The sequence below is a fragment of the Sinohyriopsis cumingii genome, chromosome 17, assembly GCF_028554795.1.
Source record: "Sinohyriopsis cumingii isolate HCF-2022 chromosome 17, ASM2855479v2, whole genome shotgun sequence".
NCBI classification, from domain to species: Eukaryota; Metazoa; Mollusca; class Bivalvia; order Unionida; family Unionidae; genus Sinohyriopsis; species Sinohyriopsis cumingii.
In genome coordinates, this window is record NC_142977.1 from 7,277,493 (window position 1) to 7,295,330 (window position 17,838).

Below are 17,838 nucleotides of genomic sequence, written 5' to 3' on the forward strand. Positions count from 1 at the left end.
CCTATGTCAACACAGATAATTCCTGCTTAAAATGTTATCACATAAGATGTTAATTTTCAGGAATTTGTAAATACAACTCAAGTTTTCATTGAAACATCTTAATAATTCTGGAAAATCCTGAATGGTTGCAATCTTTGCACCATGTCCTAATACACAATACAGGTAAGAAAAAATCAATGATGGTGCTGTGTGAAAGCAAGAAAATTATGAAACGATAAAGAATCCAATATTTAATAATTATTGACAGTTTACAAACCAAGTGACATTGCCGCAGATATCAAATGCATTAATCTTCATTTAGTAAATAACATCAAACAAGTTATAGATGATATTATGTTGACAGATTTTATGCAAATTTTCCTCACAAAGAATCTAGTATTGCCATGTTGGTTATTTAAATAAAAAACCATGGCAATCACCTAAAAAGTAGAATTTAAAGTTAGAACTGAAACCATATGAAAGTTTCTGAATGGCGAATGACTTTCCTTCCATCCTCTATCAACCATCCAATGGATTAATTAACCCCTGATCTAATGAATCCACACCTACCTCCAGCTGTCAGTCATTAAGTTCTTTATTTGGCACTGAGAAAGAACAGAACTGGCATCATATGAAATGATGTACAATTATGTCATGTGTTTAACTGATGGCGGGCAACCAAAGCATTTGTATTACATAGCATGTAAAAATTCAAGTCATTATAACAAATACTTTTCATCCAATTTTCCTGAAATATCTGCCATAAACTGAAAATGTCCGAAAATGAAAAAATCGTTGAGTTTAGAAAACCAAATATTGTTAATGAAGATGTGGTTATGTAAGTTTTGTCAATTAAATAATTCCTAATTTTGCATCATCCTCTGGTAGCCCATGATGTTATACAACTTTTATAAATACAAAATTCCACACCGCCATTGCAGCTGATGCAGATACAAATCCCAAGAGAAAAGTATTTTAAGATTTGTGCAGTCCTTCCTTCAACTGCAGACAAGAAGGTAAAATGCCCAAGGTTTCCTAAAGTCCGCAACAATTGCCACTTATCTTTTAAAATCAGTCATCGTACTGAATGTGCAAAGCTAAACATTAATGATGATAAACTGTAACCAGCATGTTTGTCAGTGCTTACTGCTGAGTTCTTCCTTCACATTGTAGGACTTGCTTGAGCCTTTGTAGCTTTTGGAACCACGAAGTAAACTCTTGCTCTCCCCTGGGCTGGACAAAAGGAGCTGAAGGCTGTCTCTTCGCCGCCCTGGAATTTCCTCCAGCAAACCCTGGCAGCCTACCAGTCTGAAAAGGGAGATAACCACATGCAACATTTACTGATTTATCTTTGTAACTTGAGCAAAATCACGCTCTTACTCACATTCTAGCTATCTCTTTAGTCAGGTTTTGTTCATCTTCTCAACACCAATTTTTTCCAAAAGATAGTAAAGAGGCAAAACAGAATCCTTTCAAAATATGTTTGGCAAAAACATAACAAAGTGAAAAAAGGGAGAGTCATTTTGAAAAAGTAGGGCAAAATGGGGATTCTGACAAAAATGTAGAAAACCCCAGTGTAATGACTTCTAGTAGCAAAAACACATAATAATAATAGGAAGTATAATTGAAATACTCATCAGGAAATATTCCAAAGTTCCTGACATACAATGAACATAATTAAATCTTTTCTCTTTTAATCATTCTTTAACCATTTTTCTTTCTATCACACATGCATGCACACTCACTCACTCTCTCATACACACACACGCACACACAACATAACATGACAGGTAGCTTACCTGACTTCCAATTTCCCAGTGAGTGCGGCAGCTTTTGCGAAAGGTGAGGAGTTCTGTGAGTGTAGTGTCGAATGCTGTTTGTTTTGAGTGTACGAGTACTGACTGAGTCCATCAAGCTCCTGCTTAAGGGACTCGATCTTGTTGGATTCTGGACTTAGCTCCTGAATTCGCTTTTCTAGTGAGATGCGGAGCAAATCCAGCTTCTGGTTTGACTCTGCCAAACTTGACTGTGCCTGGAAAACAAAGAAAATTCACGACATTTACTAACAATACTGAAAGATTTATATTTCTGTTTCAATATTTCATTAGTATTGTGCAGTGGTTCCCAACCTGTGTGCCACATAACTCCTGGGGTGGTGGAGACAGGTTATTCCAAGGGGCCTATAAGTACAACTATTTGAATATTGGGGTCTGTGCAAAATTTACTGAAGTTAAGATGGCTCCTTATCCTCGAAAAGGTTAGGAACCACTACTATAGTGGAATACAACTGCAGTATTTTTTATGTGGCTAATTTTCTATCATGATTAAGAACCACATCTACAAATCTTTGCATTATTTCACTTATTAAGAAATTCAGTTTATAACAAATGTACGCAATATATCCCATAGGGTTATGAATTTTAAGTTGGTGCCACTTAATTTGCCACCAGTTAGCTGTCTCGAGAGAAAACCTTTTGTAGGCAGAAGGGGTGGGCCAAGCATTAGAAATTCTGGTTTTGTGGAACACCAGTGGAATTATTTTTAATGGTGCAGTTATAAATGCATACAGATGATCCCATCAGTGGAATTTTTAAAGGTGCAATGGTATATGCATACAGATGGTCCCACCAGTGGAATTATTTTTAAAGGTGTAATGGTATATGAATACAGATGGTCCCACCAGTGGAATTATTTTTAAAGGTGTAATGGTATATGAATACAGATGGTCCCACCAGTGGAATTATTTTTAAAGGTGTAATGGTATATGCATACAGATGGTCCCACCAGTGAACTATTTTTAAAGGTGCAATGGTATATCGAAACAAGCAAAGTCTTCTTAAGGGAACCAAGACCATGGCAGAGTCCAGAATTCCCATGAAATAAAAAGAGTTAAAGGCAAGCAAACAACGAGGCTTTGGCCAGAGGAACCATTATCATGGACATTATTTTTTTCTCTCAATCCAGTCCAGGGCAAATTGAACCCTCCCCTGGCTTATAAGGAAATAAATCTCCACATATATTAAGTCCTGAGAAGGGATGAGATCAAACTTCTCTAGGCTTAGGATAAAACAGAGATGGGTCACAACAGACCAACACAGGGACAGTGCCTTCAGAAGAGAATGTTGTGCATGACCAGTTGTTAAAATACTGCAAGATGGGAATCCCAAATTACCTCAAGGGGGCTGCAACTACTACTACTGACACTCTTAAAAGTTCCAGGGGCATAGGTGAGACCAAATGGAAAAGCCTGAAATTTAATGCTTCCAGGATGAGACAAAACCTGAAGTATTTCCTGTATGGAATGAAGATTGGGATGTCGCAGGTTATTACTGTGTTCCTGATGGAGGCAGTAGTCTCTATCTTGAAGCATTCATTCCAAAGAAATCTGTTTAAAGCACAAAGGTCAATTATGAGTCAAAACATTCAGCCTTTATTCAACACCAGAAATAATACGGAACAGAAAGCCTAAGACAGATCATTTTCTACCCACTTAAATATGCCATTTGACAGGAGGGTGTGCACCTCTTCTCTTTATCAAGCTAGTTTGGACTGGTGAAAGATGGGGTCCATGATAGAGGAGGATGCTCCTGGAAATGAAGACAGTAGCCATCCTATAAGGACCAAACACCTGAAAAAATGGCCTACGTGAACTCCTCATGGGACACTAGCATAAGACAATGGGAAAGGGTGCTGACACCTTACCTGTGTGTACACCATACCTCTGTGAAGATGGATAAGAAGTCTAAAAACTTTCTCCCTTAGCCTCTCTTCAGCAAGATCTTCAATGTCTCCAAGGCATTATCCCTGTGGAGGTACAGAGGGTGCCATCAACATGGAAATGGCATATCGCAATATCTTCACTGCAGACGGCTAGTCATCCTTTATGAGATTGAAGAAGTCTGGGGTAAGAAGGCTAGCCTTGCTTACTGCATTATCAAGGATCCAAACTTCCACTGCCTCTAACACCTAGTCAGACAGGTGGGTAGGTGCCTGGGACCTCAATGGATGGGGAGGAACCATTGCTACAGGTTGCTCTGAGAACTCATCTGAGTCTACCATGATGGAAATTACATCACTGTCATGAGTCTGCTTCCAAGTGGACACAGGATTGTCCCTCCCATTATCTTTCTCTCGTGAAAGTGATATCAAATTTGGGTTGCCCTCATTTAAAAGACACTCACAGGTGTGAGTGTGAATGGATGAAACCAAGGAAGAAATGTTGAGGGTACTATGGAAGGAGGGAACACTCACAACCTGGAAAGGTGAGACGGGCAACATTCTATAGGGAAGGGGTGATGTTATTCAAAGATACAAGGTGGTTTTCTGCATGTTTACCAAAACAAAGGAGTCAGACTTGGACCATGTTCTTTTCAATTCTGATGTCCTATTGTTTTCACAAAATGAACAATGTTCCTTGACCGTAACACCTGTGATTTCTAGGAACCAATGAATTACTGAATCATGGTACCCCCACTTCACTCCAATAATGAATTAGTAGTAAGCAATAGCAAAGAACATGCTTCACAATAGTTACTTGGCCCTAGTAATAGTCTGCTGGCATGAGTAGGAAATAATTACCTCTTGCAATGCCTTTTTGTCTGGCGCCTTGTTAGCCTGTAGTAGTTTGATGGCATTTTTGGCACCTTCCACCACAGCAGACTCTATTCTGATGTGATGCCGCAGTTCCTCAATCCTAAGTTCCAGGGGGGACAGGATTTCACAGCGCTGTGAGGCTGAAAATATAATAAATTATGTTTGAAGCAGATATGTGCCTGAATGCTTAACAGAAGGAGTTACAAAAAATATATATAGATGGCTTTACATATGGATGCACAAGGGTGATATCCTCTACCATACCAATGTCATGAGGGGGCATGACAAGGAAGTCGGAGACTGTGTGTCAAACTCATAACACTGGACAACAAATTTTTACAAAAGTCATGTTACTGAAATAAAATTAGTCAATTCTTATCAATTTTTATGTGCTGAACACGAATATGACAGTCAAATTGCAAAATTGGCTCTAGTTTTTTTGTAATCTGCAAGAAATTAATGTTTACATAACGAAATGCATTCCAATAGTAAAAGGTCAACTTAATAGCCTACCTATAAAAAATCAAGTCATTGACTACATCTTAGATTTCTTCGCCTGTCTCTTGTACAGCTGTTCGGGAGCATCTCTGAGGAGTGTCCAGCAGTAGTCAGCCAGCATTGTAGTGGACCATTTTCCCTGGTATCTTTGTTCCATTGTTGCGATATCTTGATGAAAACGTTCGCCGTGTTCATCACTAACAATACCACAGTTGCTAGGAAAGAAATCCAAATGGGAATGAAGGAAGTGAATCTTTAGAGACATATTGCAGCCAAGTTTCTTATACTTCATCAACATGTCTTCTACTAGTTCCTTATAGTTTTCTGCCCTAACATTTCCGAGGAAGTTTGTAGAAACTAGGCGAAAAGCATTCCATGCTTGTTTCGCGTCACCTTCCAGCAAGTTGTTGAACCGGTCATCTTTGAAAAGCTCTCGAATCTGAGGACCCACAAAAACTCCCTCTTTAATCTGTGCTTCGCTGAGTCGAGGGAATTTTTCATGCAGGTATCGGAATGCTGGCAAAGTCCGGTCAATGGCTTTCGCGAAGTTCTTCATCAAACCTAGTTTGATGTGAAGGGGTGGTAGCAAGATTTTCTGAGCCTCAACCAGAGCTGGGTGTTGGATATTCTTCTCTCCAATGGCTACATTCTGCCTGTGAGTCCATTCCTTCCTCATGTAGTGCATTTCCCTTGCTCGGCTATCCCACTCGCATAAGAAACACATGTATTTTGTATATCCTTGCTGCAGTCCCATTAAAAGGGCAACTACCTTCAAATCACCACAGAGGTGCCAGCTGTACTTGTTATACTCAATGGAATTCAGTAGCTGCCTTAAGTTATCGTATGTCTCTTTCATGTGGACAGCATACGCTACTGGAATAGATGGAAGAATGTTTCCATTGTGCAAAAGCACAGCCTTGAGACTCAGTTTCGAAGAGTCCACAAATAGTCTCCATTCTTGTGGGTCATGAGTGATTTTTAAAGCATTCATGAGGCCCTCAATATCGGAACAGAATATCAGATTACTTTCCTTTCTGAAGAAAGGCTCCAATTGCTGGTGGCGCTTTCGATATGCAGTAATTGTGACATCTTCTTCTAGAAGATTCCATTGTTGGAGTCTTGATCCTAGCAATTCTGCCTTGTTCTTTGATAAGTCCAAATCACGAATCAGGTCATTTAGTTCTTCCTGTGTTATTCTGTGTGGGGTTGATGATGCACCACAGTGAAAATCTGGATCACTGCATGCTGATGGACCAGGAGAAGAACAGGTCGACTCACCTTTGTCTTCGTCAGATGAATCAAGAGAATATTCTGCTGGAGGTTCTGGAATAGGAAATCCCTCGCCATGTGGAACTGGTCTCAATGCAGACGGAATGTTTGGGTAGACTATTCTCGACTTCTTTCGCTTCGTTATTCCGCCGGAAAGAGGAGGAACCAAGCAGAAGTAACAGTCATTTAGGTGGTTGCTTGGCTCTCTCCACACCATTGGGACTGCAAACGGCATTGATGACCTTTTGCAATTCAACCACTGTGAAAGCTGTGTTGTACATGTAGCACAGCATATATGCGGAGCCCAAGGCTTGTCTTGGTCACCAACCTTGCATCCGAAGTAAAGATGATATGCCTTCTTCACTTGAGAATTGATACTTTTCTTCTGGTTGGCAAATGTCACTTCCCCACAAATATAGCAAAAATTGTCCGCGGTATTAACACACTTTCGAGGCATTACTGTTCTTTATTGTACGTAAATGGATAAAATAATAAGTTTTATGTAACAGTAGCTTGAACTGTCTCGCACAACGTCTAAAATATTTTAAATGCTGAACCTATCTGATTGGGCTTTATATAGTACACTGCTTACGTCAGCTTCAGCAGCCGCCTGGCATTAGTATAATAGGCCTACACATGTATAGTACACTGCTGACGTCAACTTACTTCAGCAGCCGCATGGCATTAGTATTGCATTGCATCAGAAAATGATGCAATCAACTGTGGATGATGTGAGCATGATGGTATTATGCAATGTTACATCATTATTCCGGATGTTGCTGCAGTCCTACTGGAGAAATTTACACAGTGAAACATAGAAAATGAGGTATATGAATATCTTCAAAACGAGAGCCAATACAAATTTTTCACGGTTATATTCGTGTTCGGCACACCAAAACACTACAGATTAGGGCCTTTTCAAGTCAGTAATGATTTCACTGTTGACCAGTGTAATCAAAGAAATACTGTAAAACATGTGACATTGACAGCAAGGTCAACATGAGAGAGTGATTGTGTTGAATGAATTTGTCTTCGCTTCATAAATACTGTATTCACTGCATGCATCAAATCAATCAAGAGATTTAAGAAACATAAGCAAATGAAAAAACTTTAACAGAAACACACACAGACACACAACAAATTTCAATGACTGTGACCTTTATCACAAAGTAAATGGGGTAATGAATTGTCTTAGATTCATAATGATTCCCGAGCATGAAAAATATATCAAGGGGTTTAGAAAACACAGTGAAATCCCTTAAACTGAAATTTCAATGAAAAGAATCCCCTTAAATTAAAAATTGTATTGGAGTCTGAATTTCTCTTTCATTTTCACAATCTTTTCCTCCAAACAAGATTTTCCTCAATTTTAATCCCATGAATAGGATTCTAAGTGCCACACTTTTAGTCCCCATCAGTAGGATTCTTAGTGGCACTCTTTTGTTTCCCTAAGTAGGATGCCAAGTGACACCTTTTAGGTCCTTATGAATAGGATTCTAAGTGGCACCCTTTTGGTCCCCATGAGTAGTGTTCTAAGTGGCACCCTTTTGTTTCCCTGAGTAGAATGCTGTGGAACCTTTGAGGTCCCCATGAGCAGTATTTTAAGTGGCAACCTTCTGGTCCATATCATTAGGATTCTAAGTGGCATCCTTTTGTTTGCCAGAGTAGAATGCTGTGGCACCTTTGAGGTCCCAATCAGCAGTATTCTAACTGGCACCATTATGGTCCCCATGAGTAGGATTCTAAGTGACACCCTTTTGTTTCCCCGAGTAGAATGCTGTGGCACCTTTGAGGTCCCCATGATTAGTATTCTAAGTGGCAACCTTTTATTTCCCTGAGTAGGATGCTAAGTGGCACCTTTTAGGTCCCCATAAGTATGATTCTAAGTGACACCTTTTGGTCCCCACAAGGAGAATCCTAGGTGGCATTGTTTTGGTCCCCATGAGTAGGATTTTAACTGGCACATGTTTGATATCATGAGTAGGATTCTAAGTGGCACCCTTTTGTTTCCCTGAGTAGGATGCTAAATAACACATTTCTGGTCCCCAAGAGAAGGATTTTAAGTGGCATTGTTTTGGTCCCCATGAGTAGGATTTTATCTGGCACATGTTTGTTACTATAAGTAGGATTCTAAGTGGCTCCATTTTGTTCCCATGAGTAGGATTTTAACTGGCACATTTTTTAGTACCACAAGGAGGATTCTATGTGGCACACTTTTGTTCACTATGAATAGGATTGTAAGAGGAACCCTTTTTGTTTCCCTATGGGTAGGGCTCTCAGTGGCACCCTATTTGTCCCCATGAAATAGGAGTCTAAGTGACACTCTACTGGTCCTGAGTTCAGCACAATACCCAAAACCACAACAGCCCCTGTCTTCATAAGTTGCACCTATGAAAGGCAGGAGGAAGTATTGGGCCAATTTGGCATTCCTGAACCCACAAAAGGAAAATATGAAGTGATTCAATTTACCATCCTCATTTGTTGAAGAATCTTGGGCAACCTTCCTCAACTGCATTTTCAAAATTTCAATTTTCGTTTTGGCATCTGCCAACATCTGTTGTGCTTCTGCCATAAGTTTTTTGTCACGTGATGATCCTGTGCTGTACATCGTGATCATGTTCTCTGCACCCTGCTTCACCTGCAAGCATTAACAGTGTTTATCAATTGAGGACAAGCGTGGAATGTTATTTTTACATAATTAAACCAAAGTCCCAACTACAAGATGGAATCAAATATTGGTCTCTTTGCTTAAATGAAAATGTTCATGTACTTTTACATCTTATCACACCTGTACTAAAACTAATACACTCTACTGTCAACATCTTTACATGCATGCATTTAAAACAATGTAAGGTCTATACTCCAATAAGAGGCCCAAGTGGGCTTGATATCACTCACCTGACTGACATCTGCCCAATAACCAAATCCAAGAGCATTTGGCCCAAAATTATGTATCAGTAGGATGCTTTCTGTGTTGTTCATTGCATATGCTTTTAAAGAAGTTGTTTCAAAGTTTTATGTTTTTTTACTTTCATCCATACTTGATATAACATAAACATCATTTGTCAAATACTGGCACACCTTGATGCCAGGATGCTCTCTGTCAGAGTTTATCTAACTTTTCTAAACAATTTTTCTTTTTTACACAAGGCTGGGTAAATGTTTTTCTATTTTTTTGCAATGGCAACCATTATCTAATTGTGGACTGACATCTTTTCTGTAAGTGTGAAAGGCCTTCAAGCTATGATACTTTCTGTCAAATTAGGTCCAATTCTATTAAGTAGCTTTTCAGAAGTTATTAATAGATCTTCAATTTTTTTGTAGCAGGAGCCATATTTGATGGCTGATTGGAATCATCTGTGCCAACTTCAAAGCCCTTTAATGACAAGATTCTTTCCAGCAAATTTTTGTGCCTCTGTTAAGTGGTTTTTGAGAAGTTATTTTAGCACTGGTGTCCAGACATGATAGCATCATCTGTACAAACTTGAAAGGCCTTGATGTCAGTATGCTTTCTGTACAATTTTCTCAAATACTCTAGTGGTGTTTTGTCAAATTTTGTCAATTTCTGATGATCAGTTTCTGAGAAGTCATTTAAAGTTTATTTTTTGTAGTGCTGGCCATATTTTAGGCGGTTGGCATCATTTATACAAATTCTTAAAGCAGGCTACAGCAGGAGGACATCAAATTTGATCCAATTTTGTTGATCATTGATGTTAAATAATAAACCTTTTAAAGTTATCACTTAATTTTAGTTGCATTGGCCATATTAGAAGGAAGATCAGCATCATTTGAATGAATCTGAAATATGTCCATCCCAGTATATTTTCTGTCAAAATGATTCAAATTATGTCCATCCCAATAAATTTTTTGTCAAAATGATTCAAATTATGTCCATCCCAGTATATTTTCTGTCATAATGATTCAAATTATGTCCATCCCAGTATATTTTTTGTCATAATGATTCAAATTATGTCCATCCCAGTATATTTTCAGTCAAAATGATTCAAATTATGTCCATCCCAGTATATTTTCTGTCAAAATGATTCAAATTATGTCCATCCCAGTATATTTTCTGTCAAAATGATTCAAATCATGACCATCCCAGTATATTTTCTGTCAAAATGATTCAAATTATGTCCATCCCGGTATATTTTCTGTCAAAATGATTAAAATCACGTCCATTCCAGTATATTTTCTGTCAAAATGATTCTAATTATGCCCATCCCAGTATATTTTCTGTCAAAATGATTCAAATTATGTTGTGGTTTTTCCAAAAGAAACCATTAGGTTTCTGTTTTTAGTCACAATGGCCAGATTTGATGGCAGATCAATACTAATTTGTGCAAAATTTAAAGCCATCTATTTGCAGGTGAGTTGCTATTAGAAAATCTGTCCACTTATTTTTTGTGTGAGGATTTTGAGAAGCCAAATACAAATATTTTTTGTGAGGATTTTGAGATGTCAAATAAAGATACTTTTTGTGTGAGGATTTTGAGACATCAAATAAAGATATTTTGTGAGGATTTTGAGAAGTCAAATAAAGATATTTTTGTGAGGATTTTGAGATGTCAAATAAATATATATTTTGTGTGATGATACTGAGAAGTCAAATAAAGATATTTTTTGTGTGTTTATCTATGTACCTATGTATATCTATGTACCCATGTATATCTACGTACATATATATATATATATATATATATATATATATATATATATATATATCTATGTACGTATGTATATCTATGTACCCATGTATATCTATGTACACATGTATATCTACGTATATATATATATATATATATATATATATATATATATATATATATATATATATATATATATATATGTACGTATGTATATCTATGTACCCATGTATATCTATGTACCTATGTATATCTATGTACCTATGTATATCTATGTATGTATATATATCTATGTATGTATATATATCTATGTACCTATGTATATATATATATATATATATATATATATATATATATATATATATATATATATATATATATATATATATATATATATGTACCTATGTATATCTATGTACGTATGTATATCTATGTATGCATATATATATATATATATATATATATATATATATATATATATATATATATATATATATATATATATATATATATATGTACCCATGTATATCTATGTACCCATGTATATCTATGTACCTGTGTATATCTATGTACCTATCTAGATATATGTACCTATGTATATATATGTACCTATGTATATCTATGTACCTATGTATATCTATCTACCTATGTATATCTATGCACCTACGTATATCTATGTACCTATGTATATCTATGTACCTATGTATATCTATGCACCTACGTATATCTATGAACCTATGTATATCTATGCACCTACGTGTATCTATGTACCTATGTATATCTATGTACCTATGTATATCTATGTACCCATGAGCTCTTATATTAAATTTGTAATTTATATTATACATGCAAGGCAAGAGTAAGTGAGCTTAGGTATGGTCATAGGTAAAATTGAGTTTTGACGTAGATGACTGCCTCACAAAATAAATGTTGCATGGTTTTTTTTTTTTTTAAAAAAGGAATCTTGTTTGGTGGTGTCTCAACAGTTAGTCTAGTTCCCTGCTCTGTGGACTCCATATTTGGCAGGATACTATTAAACTCCATTATGGGAACCAGACTCATCAAGAAAACAAAAAGCACTGACGTAATACACAGATTTTTCGCTTACACGTGATGGTTGTTGAAACCAGTTGAACGATCTTTCACATGTTGGACATTTTGAAAATAAATGTTATTTAAACAGAATAACGAACATCTTCATTAGAAAAAGCACTTTATTAAAAATTATTATCGATGTGATTGTAAAATGAGGATTCAGTCATTAACCCTTTACCTCATAGAGCATAGTGACAAAGTGCAGCACGCTATAAACAGAACACCTGTTACCTAGCAGACCGCATCCGCATAGGCATGCCTGTGAATTGTTAAGCAATGTAGTGGTGTTACGTTTAACAGCAGTTTTAACCATTTTACGTTTTAGGTAGACATCTATTATATATGGAAAAATTGAAGAGTAAAGTCCGATTGTTATAGCTGTGTACTTATTTTTCACAGAAGAATATTCTATGTGCTTCAAAATCTTGAGAGAACTCGTTCACCGTCATGTCAGTGAGGCCGCGTGACCGACCGTAGCTGCCATTTCCCATACTCGAAATTTACATGTTTATCGTCTGCGTCTACATCACTAAGTCATCTGAATTTGATAATCAATAAAAACTAATTGCTGCTTACATAAATATCAGAGCCTTTACCTTAGTTACTGAATCTTTCGTGGTTGTGATTCTACTCGTGAAAACTTCGTTAAGTACTAAATGAAATCCTGCCTGTGAACTGTTAAGCAATTTAGTGTATGTTACGTTTAACAACAATTTTAACCATTTTACATTTTTGGTACACATATATTATATGTGGACAAATTTAAGAGTAATGTCCAATTGTAATAGCTGTGTAATTATTTTCCACAGAAGAATTTTTTTATGTGCTTCAAAATCTTGAGAGAACTCGTTCACCGTCATGTCTGTGAGGCCGCGTGACCAACCGTAGCTGCCATTTCCAATACTCGAAATTTACAAGGTTTTCGTGTGCGTCTATATCATTAAGTCATCTGAATTTGATAATTTATAAAAACTAATTGCTGCCTACATTAATATCAGAGCCTTTACCTAATTTATTGAATCTTTCGTGGTTGTTATTCTAATCGTGAAAACTTCGTACGTACTGAATGAAATCCGCGGCTGCCATTTTGGAGAGTGGAGATTACGACCCAGTTACTTTAAATAGCAGATATCAACCAGTGCATGAATAGTGACCACGTGATCTGACATAATTGTCATTCGCAGAAATGAATGTAGTATGTAATAAGGGGGTTTTCTCTGAAGGTGGCGCTACGAAAACTAGCTCAAAATGGCTGATGTTTACAGCAGGCGTCAAAAGGCGCTTCTACGCGAATCTTGCAGAGGCATCAAAAGGCGCTTCCATGCAAATGGAGTAGAGGTGTCCAAAGACGCTTGTATGAGGTAAAGGGTTAAACAGCCCCGTTCCCTAACGCTGCCCCCATCCTCCCACAGCTTTCTCAAATTTTTGGAGATCCCTCGGTAACTCACGCCCTCGCTTATAGTGTGGTCTATGTTTGTAGACCATATTGTGCATGAGTTATTGAGGGAGAGGTGTACTTCAAAGTTTGATACGGTCAATCCACTTTGGGTGTTATATGTAATACTGCCAAAGACAGTTTATCCCATCTTAAAGGGCTGTCATAGGGAGAATTTGCCATGTAATATTCTCAGAAGAGACAGACTCTGAAAATTATAATGCCCAAATGAGCCTCAGATTGCTGAAATATATAATACCTAAATGAGCCTCAGATTGCTCACCTTGCCTAGCATCTACCTAACTGCCAAGTACGAGAGAACAACCATGAAATCTGGTTCAAGTGGACACCTTTTGCATAATTTCTTAAAATGCTGTTAGCTGCTTATGTTTCAAGATTTCTCTGTTTTATTCACCTTGTTTCAAGGTTTTAAATTCAGTTATGACTTATTTTTTATGGAGGGTCGGCGACACTGAATAAAATTGAAAGCTCTTCATGTTACGATGCTCTCTGTGAAATTTGGTCAGATTCTGATGAGCTGCTTTTCATTAAAATGTTATGTAAAGGTTTTGCTATTTTAGTGATGGTAGCCATATCTCATAAAAATGTTATATAAAGGTTTAGCAATTTTAGTGATGGAAGCCATATCTCATAAAAATGTTATATAAAGGTTTTGCAATTTTAGTGATGGAAGCCATATCTCATAAAAATGTTATATAAAGGTTTTTCTATTTTAGTGGTGGTAGCCATATCTCATAAAAATGTTATATAAAGGTTTTGCTATTTTAGTGGTGGTAGCCATATCTCATAAAAATGTTATGTAAAGGTTTTGCAATTTTAGTGATGGAAGCCATATCTCATAAAAATGTTATATAAAAGTTTTGCAATTTTAGTGATGGAAGCCATATCTCATAAAAATGTTATGTAAAGGTTTTGCTATTTTAGTGATGGTAGCCATATCTCATAAAAATGTTATAAAACAGTTTTGCTATTTTAGTGGTGGTAGCCATATTTCATAAAAATGTTATATCAAGGTTTTGCTATTTTAGTGATGGAAGCCATATCTCATAAAAATGTTAAATAAAGGTTTTGCTATTTTAGTGATGGAAGCCATATCTCATAAAAACGTTATAAAACTGTTTTGCTATTTAAGTGGTGGTAGCCATATTTCATAAAAATGTTATATCAAGGTTTTGCTATTTTAGAGATGGAAGCCATATCTCATAAAATGTTAAATAAAGGTTTTGCTATTTTAGTGATGGAAGCCATATCTCATAAAAATGTTAAATAAAGGTTTTGCTATTATAGTGATGATAGACATATCTCATTAAAATGTTACAAGAAGGTTTTGCAATTTTAGTGGTGGTAGCCATATCTCATAAAAATGTTAAATAAAGGTTTTGCTATTTTAGTGATGGAAACCATATCTTATACAAATGTTTTATAAAGGTTTTGCTATTTTAGTGATGGTAGCCATATCTCATAAAAATGTTAAATAAAGGTTTTGCTATTTTAGTGATGGAAGCCATATCTCATAAAAATGTTACATGAAGGTTTTGCAATTTTAGTGGTGGTAGCCATATCTCATAAAAATGTTATATAAAGGTTTTGCTATTTTAGTGGTGGTAGCCATATCTCATTAAAATGTTACATAAAGGTTTTGCTATTTTAGTGGTGGTAGCCACAGCTCATAAAAATGTTATATAAAGGTTTTGCTATTTTAGAGATGTAGCCATATCTCATAAAAATGTTACATGAAAGTTTTGCTAATTTAGTGGTGGTAGCCATATCTCATAAAAATGTTATATAAAGATTTTGCTATTTTAGAGATGTAGCCATATCTCATTAAAATGTTATATAAAGGTTTTGCTAATTTAGTGGTGGTAGCCATATCTCATAAAAATGTTATATAAAGATTTTGCTATTTTAGTGATGGTAGCCATATCTCATAAAAATGTTACATGAAGGTTTTGCTATTTTAGTGATGGTAGCCATATCTCATAAAAATGTTATAAAACAGTTTTGCTATTTTAGTGGTGGTAGCCATATTTCATAAAAATGTTATATCAAGGGTTTGCTATTTTAGTGATGGTAGCCATATCTCATAAAAATGTTATATAAAGGTTTTGCTGTTTTAGTGATGGTAGCCATATTTCATAAAAATGTTATATCAAGGTTTTGCTATTTTAGAGATGGTAGCCATATCTCATTAAAATGTTACATGAAGGTTTTGCTATTTTAGTGATGGTAGCCATATCTCATAAAAATCATATATCAAGGTTTTGCTATTTTAGTTGTGGTAGCCATATTTCATAAAAATGTTACATGAAAGTTTTGCTATTTTAGTGATGGTAGCCATATCTCATAAAAATGTTATATGAAGGCTTTGCTATTTTAGTGATGGTAGCCATATTTCATTAAAATGTTACATGAAGGTTTTGCTATTTTAGTCATGGAAACCATATCTCATAAAATTTGTAGAGATGGTAGCCATATCTCATTATGTATACATTTGAAAGACCTTCACAGTAGGAAGTTCTCTGTCAAATTCTTTTAAGTAGTTTTGGAAGTGTTGAGTAAACTTTTGAAATTTTAACTAACTGCAGTTACATTGAGTGATGAATCTCCACAATACTACCTGTAAAATTTTGTGCTAACAATGTAATTTGAGCAGTTGTAAATTCCATTTTTATTTTTTTTGTATACAGATGACACACAATAGACAGTTCACAGTGGATGAAGGACAATACCATAAGTACTCATGACTTTTATAACCATATGATAAAACCAAGCCAGTCAATTGAGAATAGACAGCATGCAACTGATTAAACATCATGAAGAGAGAGTCGTAACCAAGGCCCAGCTGGCCTCATTGCTATTTAAGCCAAAAACGAACCAAGGTGTGAGAAATTCTAATAAAATGTAATGGCAATTTGATTGCAAATACATGTAAATGTCTTACCTTCAGTTCAATGTCCAGCTGTTTCTGGAGGGAATTGAGCCGTACACTTACGGGATCTTTTTCTTTATAAGCACCATCTATTGCACACTCTGGTGACTTCATCGCATCCACTGGAACAGTAAAGCAGAGTGAGAACAACTCTTGTAGCATCTCGCATAAAGAACCCATAATCCCAAGACCTTAAACAGTAAGGCCCCTTTCTGAATTGTAACCCCTTTTGAATTGCAACTGCAATGGCTGAACATTAATGGGTTAAGTTCCTGGTTCTTGTACCTCTGTTAGACACTTTCTATGAAGGCAATTAACAGAAAAGACTGTTATGCAAAAAGATAAAAGGAAATCAGTAACAAGCAATCTCACATATATGGAGATATGGCACAATCCAAAAGGTAAATCTGCCAATTTCACATATTGTGGGCAGGTTTCACTGAGATGCGACTACATTATAACTGGTGTCATTGAATACAAAATTCTGATACTAGACATCTTTTGCAAGCACAGTTACCCAGCATAACACTAAGGTTTTCATTATACTGCACAGTTAATCTACACCACCATAGTACTAAGGTTTTCATTATACTGCACAGTTAATCTACACCACCATAGTACTAAGATTTTCATTGTACTCCACAGTTAATGTACACCACCATAGTTCTAAGGTTTTCATTATACTCCACAGTTAATCTACACCACCATAGTACTAAGATTTTCATTGTACTCCACAGTTAATGTACACCACCATAGTTTTATTACTGGTATGTTGCAGAGTGAAGACCTTTTAACATGAATATCTTGCTGATATTGCCAACCTATAAGGCCTTCTAAGAGAAATATCTTATTGATACTGGCAATCTATAATGCATTCTAATATAAATATTTAGTTAATGCTGGCAATCTGTAAGGCCTTCTAAGATGAATGTCTTGTTAATGTTTGCAATCTAGAAGGCCTTCTAGTATATTTTGTGAAAATACAGTCCATGCAGATAATGTCAGTCAACTGTGTTCCACTAGCAATACACTGACAGTAAGGGAACTGTCTATTTGACAAAATCTCAAACCGACTATTGCAATACAATATTAAAAGATCCAAAGCCCCAAAAGAGGGTCATCCATGATGAATGTCCAAAACACACAAAGAGGGTCATCCATGATGAATGTCCAAAACACACAAAGAGGGTCATCCATAGGAAATGTACAAAGCATCCATGTTAAATAAGTTTCACATGCTAAAAATGTAGTCTACTGTTTGGTAATGAGTCAAATGATAAGACAGTGTGTTGTTTAGTAACAAGTCTGCAAATTGTATTAAGAACATTATTATTATGGCGTGTGTGGTAGAAGCATTCAACAAATACAAAGAC

General features: G+C 36.0%; 1 protein-coding gene across 3 annotated transcripts in view; it reads right to left on the reverse strand.

Annotated features, from left to right (window-relative positions):
• LOC149777695 (serine/threonine-protein kinase N2-like) overlaps positions 1-17,838 on the reverse strand; it is a 130,690-nt gene that overhangs the window by 47,599 nt on the left and 65,253 nt on the right. For all 3 annotated transcript variants that reach the window (XM_089938745.1, XM_089938744.1, XM_089938746.1), the window contains exons 3-7: positions 16,478-16,587; positions 8,809-8,977; positions 4,558-4,712; positions 1,779-2,011; positions 1,127-1,287 (exon numbers count right to left, since the gene is read on the reverse strand). In XM_089938745.1, the coding sequence (XP_089794871.1) occupies positions 1,127-1,287; positions 1,779-2,011; positions 4,558-4,712; positions 8,809-8,977; positions 16,478-16,587 (828 nt within the window). The remainder of the gene's footprint in view (positions 1-1,126; positions 1,288-1,778; positions 2,012-4,557; positions 4,713-8,808; positions 8,978-16,477; positions 16,588-17,838) is intronic.